Source organism: Prunus dulcis, chromosome 4 (assembly GCF_902201215.1).
Source record: "Prunus dulcis chromosome 4, ALMONDv2, whole genome shotgun sequence".
In the NCBI taxonomy this organism is placed as follows: Eukaryota; Viridiplantae; Streptophyta; class Magnoliopsida; order Rosales; family Rosaceae; genus Prunus; species Prunus dulcis.
In genome coordinates, this window is record NC_047653.1 from 9534156 (window position 1) to 9550314 (window position 16159).

At 36.7% G+C, this 16159-nt stretch overlaps 1 protein-coding gene across 3 annotated transcripts; it reads right to left on the bottom strand.

Annotated features, from left to right (window-relative positions):
• Positions 1-986: 986 nt before the first annotated feature.
• Positions 987-14607, bottom strand: LOC117623981 (probable leucine-rich repeat receptor-like serine/threonine-protein kinase At3g14840). 3 transcript variants are annotated; one of them, XM_034355059.1, is made up of 24 exons: positions 14378-14606; positions 14048-14228; positions 11635-11706; positions 11492-11560; positions 11179-11250; positions 11013-11084; positions 10828-10899; positions 10654-10725; positions 10496-10567; positions 10332-10403; positions 10176-10247; positions 9798-9869; positions 9457-9513; positions 5076-5138; positions 4961-4996; positions 4773-4810; positions 4239-4615; positions 3922-4117; positions 3188-3328; positions 2803-2921; positions 2465-2675; positions 2109-2346; positions 1742-1892; positions 987-1515 (listed from the first exon to the last, which is right to left on the bottom strand). In XM_034355059.1, exons 1-24 carry the CDS (start codon positions 14475-14477, stop codon positions 1129-1131), a joined length of 3012 nt encoding a protein of 1003 aa, XP_034210950.1. In that variant the 5' UTR covers positions 14478-14606; the 3' UTR covers positions 987-1128. The 3 variants fall into 3 exon arrangements, with proteins under 3 accessions (XP_034210950.1, XP_034210951.1, XP_034210952.1); XM_034355060.1 differs by lacking the exon at positions 10496-10567 and having other exon boundaries at positions 14378-14607; XM_034355061.1 differs by lacking the exon at positions 14378-14606 and having other exon boundaries at positions 11635-11711; positions 14048-14085.
• Between the last annotated feature and the right edge of the window lie 1552 nt (positions 14608-16159).

Consider the following 16159-nt stretch of genomic DNA (forward strand, 5'->3'; position numbering starts at 1 on the left):
AAGCACTTTGGCAAATTGCCACATCCAACTGACAAGCTACTTAGTACTTCAATGACAGGGGTTCGAAACTTGTTGGAAGCACTTTGGGGTCAGAGGCAAGCCGAACTCCGAGGGGGGATTAATCCCACTCTTTAAGAGTGGGGACACGTCATGTTATTTACCCCAAAAAAAAAAAAAAAAAAAACAATATGAAACCTCCTCATGGGGTTTTGTAAAAACACTGAAAACCTCAGGGGTGTTTGTGTAAATAACTCAAAAAAAAGAGTTCATATGAATTTGGTGAGAATAAATAATAGCTTCATCACCAAACAAGGACCTAAGACAATGTGATTTTAAGAAGGTTAGATACCGAAGGATTCATGTTAGGGTGAGTATTAATCTAGCCAAGAAATTCCATCCATTGATATTTTTCGTAACATGGAAATAAGGTGTTTGATGGAGTTTCTTGCAATTGATTGTATTTCTTCCCTCACGAAAAAAAAGTTCATGGATCTGTCACTATGGTTACGTATGTAAATGATTCTGTATGCACATATAGGTTGCACCATCTGTATTAATTGGGATCACAAATGACGTTTCAAAACAAAAATAATTAAGATCACAAATGGGTTGGAACTTGGATTTGTCAGGCCTTTACCAAAAGGGTTCAATTCTAAATTAGTTCACAAATGCTCCTTCTAGCATTATTGCCCTTCTATTGGCTGTACAACATAGAATTTAGAATTCTGAAGAGACGCAAAAAGTTACAGAAAAAGGCCTATTGTCCACTTGGGGTTCTTGGCTCATTGGAAGGGCTACCAAAGATGACTTCATCGTATCTCCTTTAGCTGTCTAAGCCTAATCTGCTAGTTCATGCCTTCCAACACTCATATTGATATTGCATGACAAGTTCAAAGCCACACTGTTTTGTAGCAGAACGCTGATTTTCCACCATTCTCTTTCAAAATATATAATATACCAGTTTCTGTGCTGTATCAAAGTTGATCCAAGGGATTCATAATTTAAAATTACCATGCTGTAGAAACATCTATATTATTCTTTCAGCTATATGTGTGTGTATTTAGAGAGGGAGTAGAAATGATACATGAACATATAAGTTTGAGAATGAAGAAAGTTTGCTCAGTTTCTCTATTTTCTGTTGTCCCAGTAAGTTGAATCAGGATTGACTGGATAGAGATCATGAGCAGATGTAGATGAACCAGTCCAAGGCCCTTCAGTTGACGCAGTTTGTGTCTGGCTCTCGCCGGTGTTCCTTCCGAAACTGGATTGAAAATGTTTCCTCATTGCTTCGATCTCAAAACTTGAGGCATTTGGATCTGAGACCAATTCCTGAACAGCAGCCCTGCCTTCAAGCATGCTCACAACTGAAGACATGGTAGGCCTAACTGTTGAAGTGACATTGCAGCAGAGGAGAGCCACATTGATTGTAAGCATCATCTCTTCTTTGTTGAAGTCTGAGCCCAACCTTGGATCCACTAGGTCCATCAATTTCCCTTGCCCTTTTAGTAGTTGTGCCTAGAAAAATATATTGTCAGAGATAATTTGTCTTTACAAATAATTTCACTGAGCTTACATATATTGTCAGGGAAAGATAATGTCAAATGAAGCCAGACTTGATTTTGGATCATCATTAAAACTATTGCAGTATCAGTCACTTTCTCTCAGCCACAAACATAGAATAGAGATCAACAGTATCAGATTAAATTTAACTTTAAATAAGGAAGCAGTAGAATCATGTTACCCAATCAAGAAGATAAAAGCTTTTTTCCTTTGCTCTGTAAGTAGTGTTGTTCCTCCCACTAACAATTTCCAATACAAGAATTCCAAAGCTATAAACATCTGCTTTATCAGTCAGATAACCCCGCATTGCATATTCAGGCGCCATATATCCACTGCAAAAAATCGCTCATCATTTCCCCATATTTAGCTTAGCGAAATACTAAAAATACTACAAAGTTTCTTTAAGAGTACAGATCTAGTTAAGTTTGAAACTTATAAAAAGTAGAGAAACCACCATCTGTTTCCTATTTCTATGGACCCATCGTCGGGGTGGAAGAAATCAAAATAAAAGTATAAGAAGAAAAAAAATATATATCACAGGGACTCACTAAGTTCCAGCAATACGGGTGCTAATGTGTGTGTTATCCTCTTCATCAAGCTTGGCCAATCCAAAGTCAGATATCTTTGGGGTAAGATTTTTATCAAGCAGCACATTAGTAGCCTTGATGTCTCTATGAACGACCTTCAATCTTGATTCCTCGTGGAGGTAAGCCAAACCTCTTGCTATACCAACACAGATCTTGTGCCTTGTTGGCCAATCCAACTTCAACTGACTTTGTTCTGGTCCTTCAATTTGTCAAATTACTCAAAGTTAGTTATAAGGGACATATTTTTTATGTATAAGATCTTTTATACCCATCTGCATGAACCAAGTGAAGTTTAGGCATACAAGAGTAATATTTACCAAACAAAGCACGAGCAAGGCTATTATTTTCCATGTACTCATAGACAAGCAATAGTTGATTTCTTTCAATACAGCATCCGTGAAGCTTGACAAGATGAGGGTGTTGCAGAGCAGAAATCATGCCTATCTCATTCACAAATTCACGATTCCCTTGCTTTGATTTGGAAGAAAGCTGCTTGACAGCAATTACGGTGCCGTCTGATAGAAGGCCCTGCATTTGAGAAACAAAGTCAAAATCCCTTCACTAAAAAGCAGAGCAACTTTAGTAAGAATGCTTACAATTAGTCAAGTTAGCCCAACAGCAATAAATAAATAGAAATATTGGTTCTGCAGAATACCTTGTAAACAGATCCAAAACCACCTTCTCCAATCTTATTGGCTTTGTCAAAGTTGTTTGTGGCAGCTTTGAGTTGCCTGAAGCTAAATTTACTAGTTTGCAGGTCCACGCCCTTTAAATCTGTGTAAGAAGCAAACTCATATAAGAAATTTCATAATGGTAGCATTTTTATTTCTTAATATCATGCGACTGATTCAAGGCCTAGAATTTAACAAGTAACTGGATCTATAGGTAGGCAGACTTTGCATCGAAGGTTTCAACAGTATAATATAATCTAGCAGCATCAAGGCGTCAGAAAGTTCAATATCTAAATAAATATCAATTTACAGAGTTTGCCTAATATACACGAAAAGTACATAGAAAATAACAGCATAAACTGTACGTACCATTCTCCAAAGTATTTTGTTGTCCTAGGTGGCCTCTCCTCCAAAGAACACCAAAAATCAGTAATATAATGAAGACTCCTCCACCCACAATTCCAACTACTGCACCTACAGATATGCCACTTCCACCAGGTACATAGTCGGCTGGAAGAAGAATAGCTTTATTAGAGTAAATGCAAATGTAATAGGTAAGAGAGTGCAATATTCAAGCAATGCGCAAAGAAAAAAAAGATTCAACGGAATTGCATGCACTGTCCTGGGAAACGTTAAGTAGATAGTAAACGAAATTGTTCCGCTGCCATGTAAATATTATATGTTTGCTTAGGTGAAAAGGACAATTTTAATGTAAAAAATAAAAAATCCTTGAAGTTCCATTTAAAAGCACATACCAGTCCCGTACAAAGAACTGCATTAATCAGTTATGTGATCGGAAATTTGAATAGAGATCATTTCTTCAAGACTTGATTCGAACTAGGTAAAACATAAAGAAAGGGGGAAAATACATAGATGCATTTCTATGGCAATACAAGGGAAAAAATTATGAAGACTTAGAGCTCCAATGATGGGATGCAATCAATTTATTGAGCACCATACAGTCCTGATCAGTTCCCCTGCAGAACTAAAGACGGATCTCTTAATTGTGTTGAAATATTAATGCCTAACATGATATTTACATATGAGAAACTCCCAATGGTCTAAGTAGTAATTAAAAGAAGATCATAACAGTGTAAACTTACCATGTCTTACAGAAATGGCTGATATAAGAGGACCATAAACTCCTCTACGAGGGATACCGGTCGTCCCTTTCCCAGCCCAATAGAAACGGATCTCCAAGGTACCACTAGTTACACGAGCAGTATAGTGCATTATGACTGCAGTACCAACCCCACCAGCTTTATCCACAATATTGAAATCCTGCTCCACTAGTCTCCCCTGCAATATCCTAGTTTTGTTACATAACATTTCATGATCGTAATGTTGTTTACAAGTTATTACTAGAAATTCATAAACATTTGAATTGACCAGGAACTACACAGTGTCTGTTGACCTTTACCTGAATGTAAACATCAAATATACGCCTTCCCAGGCTTCTATATGATTTGTTATTTGTAAACTCTGTCTCCACAAAATGGAGGTTTACAAAGTAGGTTCCATTTCTCAAACAAAACCCATAGTAAGTTAGAGAGATGGGAGAGAGGCGTGCATGCATGTACAGTTCTGGGTTTGCCATAGAGAGTATAGATTTATTAGTTTGGATAAAGGTGTCTTCAGGTTGTTTATCATCAATAAAGTAACCAGTGCTGCTTAAAGCCCAATTTGGTGAGGTTTTGCGAAATGAAGAAGGTCCAGCCCAATCTTTGTCATCGTCAAACTTGAACCCATTAACAGTTACTGCTTCTCCACCACAATTTATACGGAATTCGTACCCAGCTACAATAGAAAGCAAAAGGGGATTAGTGGCCATACAGAGAGATTTCTTCTTTATCTCTTCTATTTCATTTCAAAGGAACTGTCAGATTATTAGTCGACATCTTAAGCAAAAGGACTATGGGCATATCTTGAAGCAATATGTGGAAACCCAACTTACTTTGTGGACATGTTGGAATTTCCAAACATGTAGTTTTTCTGATAGGAGAATGCAGCAGGATCCAGAAGAAGTCAGCAAGATAACATCATAAATGAAAATAAGTTGTATAATAAAAATTAAGAATACACAGTTGGAATGCCAAGTAAATTTATCTATGCATGTTTTCAGAGGATTAATTTGTAACTTACGAACTATTGGCCTCTGAAAAGCTTTCAAACAAGTTCCTGTAGAAATTAACAAAAATTGAAAAATTGGTAACAAGACACAGACACAGTAAACTCAAGCTAATGAAGACATTCTTACAGGTTGCCGCGTTGTGATGGACAACCTGTAGCCCCTATGGTGAATTTGTTATATGAAAGATCACTGCACAAAAATTTCCAAATGCGGCAGTATGAGAATAGAAAATAAAATGAGGAGCAGTATGAGAACAGAAAATAAAATGAGGAGCAGTATGAGAACAGAAAATAAAATTCCCAAATGCAGTAGTATGAGGTAAGTATTTGTTAGCGAGATCCTAACTTAATTAGGAGATTTATTTCTCAGTCTATTAGGACTCTATTTTTTTCTATTTTTTTTTTTTTACAGATATTGTGTAATTATGATTTTATTTTTATTTCCTTGTATAACCCTACTGGGGTTACAACTTTATATTATAAATACCTCCTTTTGGAGAATGAAATATATCTGAAAATATTCTACCCATATTGTTTGACTTAGTATCAGAGCCGACTTTCTAGTGACCTATGTGTTGTGCCCACCCGTGTTCTAGCCCCATATTTTTTTTTTCTACCTGTGCCATGTGTGCCCTCATGGGTTTGTGTGTTGTATTGTAGTATTCGTGCCTCTACTATGTTCGTGTCATTCTTGTCTTGGTGCATCTGCCGTATTTATGCCTCTATTGTGTTCTGCTGTGTACTCGGCATGCCTTCGTGCATCTATCGTATTTGTGCCTCTGCTGTGTTCCACTATTTACTCTGTCATGATCTGTTGAGTTTTTGCTGCAATCACGGGTGATAACTCCATTGTTGGTGTTGTTGTTGCTGCTTCTACAAATTTGTGTGTTTCTAACTATATTCCAGGTACTAGCTCCAATACTTGGATAATTGACACTGGTGCTTCTGATCATATGACTTATGATGCTAAATTTTTTGATGAGTTGTCTAGTAACACTTGTAACTCATACATAACTAGTGCTCTCCAATTACTGGTGAGGGCACAATCTCTCTCACTCCTACTCTGTCTTTGTCTCGTGCGTTACTAGTTCCCAATATCCATTATAACTTGTTATTTGTTGGTCGATTACTTGATGCACTTTATGCTTATGCTATTTTCTATCCTACACATTACTTTGGATCTCAAGACTCATAAGACGATTGGGTGGAAAACAGATAAGGGTGGTTATATTATTTGACATTGCATTCTGCACCAGTTTGTGATCATGTCGTTAGTACTGTTCAAATTTGCAATGTCAAAGACAAACAACAAATTTGGTTATAGTATCGTCGCTTGGGCCACCTGTCGTTTGACTATTTTCAGCGTCTGTTTTCCATCTTTATTCTGCTCTTGTGATGAGTCTAGTTTTAAGTGTGAGACATGTATTTTGGTCAAGAGTCATCGCACTGTGTTTCCTTTAAGTGATAGTGAAGCTGCAAAACCTTTTGATTTAGTGCATTATGATGTGTGGGATCTGGCTCGCGTTACTTCGAATGAATTTCGTTAGTTCGTCACATTTATTGATGTTTGTACCTGACTTACTTGGGTTTTCTTGCTGAAAAATAAATATGATGTTGCTTACATCCTTCCAAAGTTTTATACTATGGTGTCTACTCAGTTTCAAGCTTGGGTCAAAGTATTCTGGATTGATAATGGAGGAGAATATGTGAATAATACTTTGGTTTATTTCTTTCGTGCTCAACGTATTTTTTTACTAAGCGACAACCTCTTTTACCCCTCAACAAAATGGTGTGTCTAAAAGAAAGAACCGACAATTGCTTGAAGTTGCCCGCTCACTCATATTGGATATATCTGTTCCCCATCATCTTTGGGGGCATACTGTTCTATCTGCTGCCTATTTGATTAATCGTATTCCTAGCCGAGTTCTTGATTTCAAGACTCCGCATGATGTGTATAGTGAACATGTTTCCCCTGTCTCCATCTCCAAGTCGCACCCTAAAGTTTTTGGGTGTGTTGCCTATGTTCATGTATACTCTCATAATTGGAGTAAACTTGATCCTTGTGCTCTACGTTGTGTATTTATTTGCTACTCTTCTACTCATAAGGGTTATAAGTGCTATCATCTATCTACCCAAAATGTGCATATTACTTTGGACGTGACTTTTCATGAAGAAGTGCCTTATTATGTTTCTCCCTCCTTTCCAATTCAAGGGGAGATGAGAAGTGAATTGGAGAGTCTTGAATTATGTGGTCTCTGTGATGAAACATGTGGTCTCTGTGAAGAAACGACAAGTCGTCCTTTAGAACTCGACCGATTGCCCATATTTGGAGATGAAGCAAGTGCTCTCGGTGTCAAAATAACCGGTCACATTGAAGCAAGCGACCGGTTGCCTTTATCTAAAAATAGTGACAGTGATTCTTGTATGGATTAGCTCGATGCCATACCCCTCTCTGCCCTGCCAGTGCCCTAGTCTACTCGTGATAGTGCATCAAGTGAGGTAATTTCTAATGATCTATCTACGTCAACTTATCAATTACTGCCATGAACCACTCGTGGCAAACCCAAAGTATAATATTCTCCTAATATACATGTCAAGTCTAAATATCTCATTATCCATTATGTGTCAACTCATATTTTGTCTAAGTCATATACATCATATTTGTGTCAATTATCTAGTATATGTGTGCTAACTAAGCTGCAAGATGCTCTTTCTGACACCAAATGGGTGGATGTTATGAATGTTGAAATGGAAGCATTGAACAAAAATGAAACTTGGGATTTAGTCACTTTACCAAGAGAAAAGAAAGCTGTTGGGTGCAAATGGGTGTTTACTTTGAAGCATAAAGCTACCGGTTCCATTGATCGTTACAAGGTTAGATTGGTAGCATAAGGTTATACTCAAACCTATGAAGTTGATTATTTGGAGACCTTTGCTCTACTAGCAAAACTCAATACTGTACGTGTGCTCTTGTCCCTGGCTGCTAATCGTGACTAGCCTTGTTACAATTTGATGTAAAGAATGCGTTCCTACATGGTGACCTCAAGGAAGAAATATATATATAAATGTTCCTCCTAGTAAACAATCTCCAAGAGCATGGTTTGGGAGGTTTGTAATATCTATGAAGAAATTTAGGTATGTGCAGAGTAACTCAAATCATACTTTGTTTCTAAAGCGTCATAAAAGTAAATTGACAGCATTAATTATTTATGTTGATGATATGATTGTAACTGGAGATGATCAGGCATAAATGGAAAATCTTCAAGAGTATCTCGCTTCTGAGTTTGAGATAAAATCATTGGGTGATTTGAAGTACTTTCTTGGAATTGAGGTTGCCATATCTAAACATGATATCTTTTTGTCCCAAAGAAAGTATGTTTTGGATTTACTTGTAGAAACTAGAATGTTGGATTGTGAACCAATTGATACCCTTAGTGAATAGAATCATAAGTTGGGGTTGTATCCTGATCAAGCCCCTACTGATAAAGAACATTATCAATGACTTGTGGGTAAATTGATTTATTTAGCTCATATACGTCCCGATATTGCATATACAATGAGTGAATAGAGTCAATTTATGTATTTTCCTAGTGAAGATCATATGGATGATGTGATGTGTATTTTGAGGTATCTGAAAGTAACTCCTGGCAATGGGTTAATGTTTTTCAAGTATGGTCATATAGATCTAGAAGGATATAGTTCAGTCACTGATAGACGTTCTACGTCTGGGTATTTTACATTTATTGGTGGTAATCTTGTTACTTGGAGGAGTAAAAAGCAAAAAGTAGTGTCTCGGTCTAGTGCCAAAGCCGAGTATCATGGGATGGCTCAAGGTATGTGCAAGTTATTACGATTGAGGAGATTGTTGAGAGATCTTGGGTTTGCGCCCTAGAAACCAATGGATTTGTATTGTGATAACAAAGCTGCAATTGTGATTGCTCATAACCCTGTGCAACATGATCATACAAAGCACGTGGAGGTTGATCGACATTTTATTAAAGAGAAGATGGATGAGATTGTTTCTTTCCGTTTATATCATCTGAGTATCAACTGGCAAATGTATTTACGAAAGTTGTGTCTACTACCATCTTTCTCAACTCGTGTGACAAGTTAGGCATGCGTGACATCTTTGCTCCAACTTGAGGGGGAGTGTTAGTGAGATTCTAGCTTAATTAAGAGATTTATTTCCTAGTCTATTATGACTCTAGTTCTTTCCATTTTGTACAGATATTGTGTAAACTTAGGAAACATTTTAGGATACTTTCAAAACTTCAAAATCTTACATGAAAAGGAATAGCTACTATCTAAGAATGCTATCAACAATTTTAAAATCAGTGATCATGAGAAAATAAAGAATGTACATTAATGCCTATTTCATGAGTATAATTGTAAGTGAAGCTCCAATATGAAAAGTCATGTTAACGCATGTACGGTGCTTTATCCAGTATTAGACATCATAAATTTCCTTATTACGTAACTAAATATTAGCATTTGGAAGAGAAGCTTACAAGTTTTCTTTCGTCCAAGTAGGCACGGGTCCAGTCAGCAAGTTTCCAGTTAAGAATCTAAACATAATTGATACAGGAAAAAGGGCATAAATTACTAGAAGGGGGTATAGACATGAGCAATGAATTACTAGATAAAAAAAAAATATATCTTCTGTTGTTTGCTTGAGTATTAACGAATTAAAAAAATAAATTCATTCCAGTATAACTTGTGAGTCATTAGTTATATAGTAAGCATGATTAACACGTCCAGCTTGTAGGGCTGGGGTGTGACAAAACCATTGGAGAATGTCTGCTTGAGTTTTCTTGTAAGAAAGCCAAGATTTGTAATTCAAATTGCTTACATAAACTCCACTTTTGCTAGAGCAACAAAGCTGCTTGGAATTTCCCCGGTTAGCTTGTTAAAGCTGAGGTCTCTGCACAAACCAATAACAAATGCATTTCAGATATGCTCCCCTAGAGAAAGACGTTATTTAAACTAAAAATAATAATAAAACCTTTCCAGGAATAAGGTAAGTGTCAAATATATGCCATGATCTGCTCGTGTATACATGTGTGTGAGTACGCTGATTACTTAAAAATAGCGCATGTTCTCTTTGTACATACAGAAACATGCGGCGCCAACATCCTCAACATCCTTGAGTTATTAGAATAGCATCTAGAAAGAAGATAATTTATCTGAAGACAGTAAATAAAACATGGACAAGGACATTTGTACTAACAAAGTTTTCAAACTCTTCATGTCCCCGAGATATGGAGGTAGCCGTCCAATAATATTGCAACTCCTCAACATCCTGTAACAGAAAAACTAAACTTTTGAGTTTGCAAAAGACTTCTGGTAGAGACAGACATTGTGTGTCATGCAAGCATTAACTCACAGTGTCTTCATGCTTTTCATATTCTCAAGTGGAGGAAAGGGTGCTTCAGGCCCACTCAAGTCAGTAATTCTCCTGCATGTTAAAATTGAGCAATGAACCTAGATTACAGAATTGCTAATCTGTTTGTATTTATAAGTAGATACAAAATCAAAATCCATACTAACAAGTCAGTTAATTTTGTCAAAAGAGAAATGCTGGAAGGAATTGGCCCCGTCAAACCACTAGCCTGAATCAGTCTGTTTTAACAAGTCATAACATTTGAATTAGTGATAATATTCAGAATCAAGTAGCAGCAAAGATAACAACAACAACAAAAACTCACAGTTTCTCAAGATTTGTCCAGTTCTTTATAAAATCAGGTATCTGCCCAGAAAAGTGACTGTCACCCACCCGGCTGCATAATGATTGGCAAAAGGAAAACAGTACCAATTAATACTATAATGCGGTATTTGGGTGCTTCGGAAACCTTTAAGAGAAAAGAACAACAGAAGCTTACAAGTCTTTTAGTGTGGTAAGATTTCCAAATGTATCTGGCAACTCCCCAGTAAAATTATTTGAGTTAAGAAGCCTAACCATGAAGGAGACATAACAATTATATTAAAGATACAGAAGTCGATGATTGCTGATGAAAATATCCAGCATCTGTCTATCAGGATAAAACTCGAAATAGGACAATCTTACATGCTTTCTATGAGGGTCAAATTCCCAAGCTCCCGAGGGAGCTCTCCAGAGAAATTATTCATACTGATGTCCCTACACAAAGCAAATTCAATTCCATTGATTAAAAAAGATCATTCCATAAAATCAAGTGGGGAAAAGAAGAAACAAATGCATAATCAACACTCACAAATGCTTCAGGGTATTGATGTCTCCAAGCTCTCGGGGGATAGGACCGGTCAAACGGTTTCCAAGAAGGGAACTGCAACAAAACTCATGTGTTTGGCCATCAAGATGAATGCAACAAATATGTTAGATTCAACATTTATGATTCAAATGGCTCATGGCCACTCAAGGGCCATGAATATGAACAAAATCCATGTAGTAGATTTGTAGTTTAAGAAAGAAATGGCTAAAGAATATTGAAGTTGCCACTAAAACAATAAGAACATGTCATGAACATCAACACACACGCATGTATGCATAGCGTAAAAAGACCGTACATGTTGACAAGTGAAAGGGAGCCCCATTCTGGAGGGATGGTACCACTCAGGTAGTTGCGGGTGAGGTCACTGCAGGAGAAAGAAAGAAATGAGGCATTTTCCCATTGACAACAGACATACATGTAAGGTAACAACGTGCTTACATTTCTTCGAGATAGCGGAGCCTGGCCATCTCTTTTGGGAGTGTTCCTGGCAAATCCTGAGCTTTCATAACTCTGTGCTTCATCACAAAACAAGGTTTCAAATCTTAATTGCAATTTAACAAAGACCTGACTGTGACTAAAAAGAAATGCTTCCACACAGATGAGACCAAAACAGTTAATTATTTAGAGGGTAAAGACTGGACTTTAACTCAGGCAATGTCCTTAAAAAGAATGAAACTTGCAATTTTTTGGTCACGAAGAATAAAACTTGCAATTACACAAACAGTTAATGTGCATTTGTTTTGTAGTGATAATTAGCAAGCCAGCTTTGTCAACAAGTTCCTAAACAATGTCAACTGTGAGAATGTGAAGGTAAAGAGTCTCACATTGAAAAGTTGAGAAATTTAACAAAGACTTATAAAAAGTTAGGCTACTCTTTCCATTACTAATTGATTTTAGAGTGAAATCTCAACTTCTTTCATAATATCAGAACCAAATCAGTTCACAAATGAAAGCCCAATGGCCACTTGAGGGCTGGCTTGGTTTCATGAGCCCCAGCAGTTGTCCTGGCCAGCCCTTGCTGATAGAAATGGTTTTTGGGCCTAAACCAACAAACCTACCCAACTCCCTGCCCCAGTGCTCTTACACATTAATAATGCGTGCGTGAGAAATCTCACAAAAATTGAACGTGGCAACAGCCAACTCCATGCGGTGCCGACAGTCCCTTTTTTAGTTTTTGGAAAAGCCGACAGTCCCTTTTAATTCCCAGTTATTTTGGAGGTGGCATGATGATATTTTAAGTCAATTGGGGGGCCAATGTGAAAATGATCAATACTTAATTGCTATAGACGCAGTCCCCAGAAAACCAAATGTCCAAATCAGCATCTCTCTCTCTCTCTCTCTCTCTCTCTCTACAAACTTTACAAACTTACAGCTGAGCTAATGGTCATGGGTCAATCAATCAAGGAAGGTTCATGCACTGATTCTTCTTTCACTTTCACTTTCAGACAAAAAATTCTGAGATGATATGACTGACTAGTCTAATAGTCCTAACAGTATCAACTTCAAAATTAACTTAAGCATATGTAAATAACCTATACCCTAACACTACTCATGTCACTTAATTTAAGAGGAGCTTTTAAGAGCGTATGCAATAGTATACTCTCATAGTGATAGAATTAGTGTGGAGTTAGGTGGTTAGCGTGGAGTTAGGTGGAACCAAGGACTCAAATGTCGATAATATTGATGAAATATCATCGATATTATCTTTTTTTCGGGTCTATGATATTTTGAAACATATCCATACACATATAATATAATTAACATTAGAAAATATCGACATTGATAATTTCTCACATGCTTCAACAGCATTTGGCCAAAATATCGAGATGATGAAGACAGTGAAAATTTTGAAACTTTATGTGGTACTAAGTCACTTATGTCTCTTACCATGCGATGTATAAAGTGTAAAATATTATAGTAAATCATTATAAATAAATGATTATGGTGTGTTTAATATTCTTTCATTAATTACTACAAATTTTCTACATTCTCAATGTTTGTCAGCTCGCTATATAATCAACTTAAATCAATTAAACCCATCATATAATGCATTTCCTTCCAATTTTTTTGGGAGAAACTAATACATAATTGACTAAATAAACATCCTCCAAAGTTTCAATAAAAATTTCAAAGTTTTTCTTACAATTTCCATAGTTTTTATTCAATTTTTACCGATATTGACACTTTTCCGATATTTCCATTGAAATTGCCATGTTTTCATACCACCGATATTTTAGACCTTGGGTGGAACTAAAATCGGAAGATATCCTTACTTTTGTGAAGGTTGACGAACAATCCACTAGATCTGGCAGGTGGACATAAGAATTTCTCGTTATTTAAAACTTGCGTAACTTGCATAACATTAGAGGCTCTCCTACCTTAGAAAGTTAGACAATCTGTTAGAATCAAAAGAAAAAGTTGGATTCCATGTATATAACACAAAAGTTTGAAGGACTTTAAATTTTGAGACTTCAGATATATGGACTAGAGTAAGTAAATGCTGCGACTGTCTTCTTCACCGACAACATGAGAAAGGCTCATTTAAAGTCATCAAAATTTGGCCACCGTGAGTATACTAGTATTATACAAATAGCAATTTTCTTGGAGTATATATATATATATATATATGGGATAATTCTGAAAGGGAAAAAAATAATAATATACATAATACATATATATATCGCCAATGATCTAATATTCCCCAAAAAAGTTTTGTTTAGGGGTGACACCATCACCACCATATCCATGTAAACCACATAAACCCGATAAGATCATTTGGTGTTAGGTGGTGAGAGAGAGAGAGAGAGAGAGAGAGAGAGAGAGAGAGAGAGAGAGAGAGAGTGATGTTTACATGCTGGTAATATGGCAGACAGTGGAACTGGCAAAGGAACAATTACAGGTGATGCCATACTCAAATCCTTTGTCCGGATTGGTATCAGTCCATGGTTTTTGATTGTTGCATGGATCTGCATCTCCACTGAAATCCCAGTTCGTCTTCCCCAGTGTCTTTGCTATGTCGGCTAAAGTTTGTACTACATATATATATAAAACAAAGTGCAACAATAATTTAACACCATATGCTCAAAACTCAATTTCTACACATTCATACAATTACTACCATTAATGTCTAAATAAACAACAACTACAAAGTCATGACTCCAAGCATCATATATACGTATACCTTCATCTCGTGGCAATCGAGTAACTCCAAAAGCAAAATTTCCAAAGCAAACCACCACCAAGAGAGAATGAAGAAAAGGTCGAGGGAAGAACATATTCATCAATTAATTTTCTATTGGAAACCTTTCCACATTTGAAGAGGAAAACAGTGCCCAAAATGAGAGCTTTTGAATGAAGAGGTATCGTACGATTGTGTGTATGAAAGGTGGATTTGTGAGGAGAGTATTGGTGCTTACAGCAGCTTTTTATAGACACAGAAAAATCGAGTAGACCTTCAAGGACTGAAACTGAAGTCAAATACTTTTAAAAAAATTATTATTCTCATCCACTCACTTTATAGTCTAATCTCCTTTTTTTTTAATATATAAAGAAAAAAAGAAAAAAAGGAGATTAGACACTGCATGCAAACACACACGTACTGTACATAAAGCTGTTTTGAATAATAATCAATACATAAAAGTTCCACAGCATCCCCTTTCTCAGTTTTCCATTATTTACATCTTTTGAGTTTAAAAATTAAATGTCGTCAGAGCACTTCCTGCAGTTTATCTTTTGTCATGGTAAAGGGGGTTAGGGCAACTATTATTTACGTGAACAGTGACTGTCATTACAAAAAGTAATGTGTATTTGCACCAGTCGCCCTTTGCCAGGACAAATACTATTCATTTTTTTGTTTTTTTCACAAATTTTTTTACCTAAACAATTAATTTGGATAATATTTTCAACAAGATTTTTGGGTTACTACTTGTCAATACTATTCATATCTCATAATCGAATAAAATTTTCGATTTCAAATTTCAGATAAATTTTAAAAAAAAAATTGGCTGGTATTTATAGAAAAAAATTCATAAATTTTTGGGTTTTTTTAAAAGAAAATTTTGAATTTTTTTAGTATTTTATTGCAAAAAAAATTGGTTGTCGTTGGATTAGAGGAAAAAATCCAATCTGAAAGCCCAGATGACACCATGTGGCAATGGTAAAAAAAATCAAATGCGTGGGCTGGCGCCAGCCTAGCGTCAGCGATGACATCAGCAAAAAACTAAAGCTCACGCTCGGGCTAAACTCCCCCTCGGGCCAGCCCAGGCTCGTGGCCCCCACCTCCTGCCTAGGCAAACCTTTGCTGCTGGAAACGTGATTTGGGCTCATAACGCCCCTAGCCCGCCCCCTGCCTTCTCTGCTGGAACTGCTCTCAATTAGGAGTGACAATAATACCTGTCGGGTCCCAGCCCCTAAAGGGGAGTTTTCGCGGAGAAATCGGGGCCGGGTACAGGGATTCTCAAATTTGCAAAATCCCCTGTCAAGGATGGGCCGAGGATGGTATTGTTATCCCCATCCCCGAACCCGGCCCGATAAGTAATATATTTATTTATAATTAATATATTAATATAATATAATAAACGAAGTTACCCTAACGTCGCTCCTTATTCCTGATATATTGCATAGGGTTAGCACGCACATCGACATAGTCAAATGAGCTTATTTGATACATTATTTAACCAAACTTGGCAACAACATAGTGGATTGGTCTAATATGGTGAGGATCATGAATAGACAAGAATGAAGATGAGGGGTTGGCCACTTGCTGCTGCTTCTATTAGTTGTTAGGAAAACCAAAATCCTCAAACAAACCATGAATGATGAGGAAATAAAAGTGGAAGGTTAAAAATCAGAAGTGTTTACAAAAAAGCTAAGTTTTTGTACGCCATCAAGTATGTCATATATGAATTTGGACGGGTATGGGAGGCACTTTCCCGACGGGGACGGGGATGAGGATTCCCCGAAA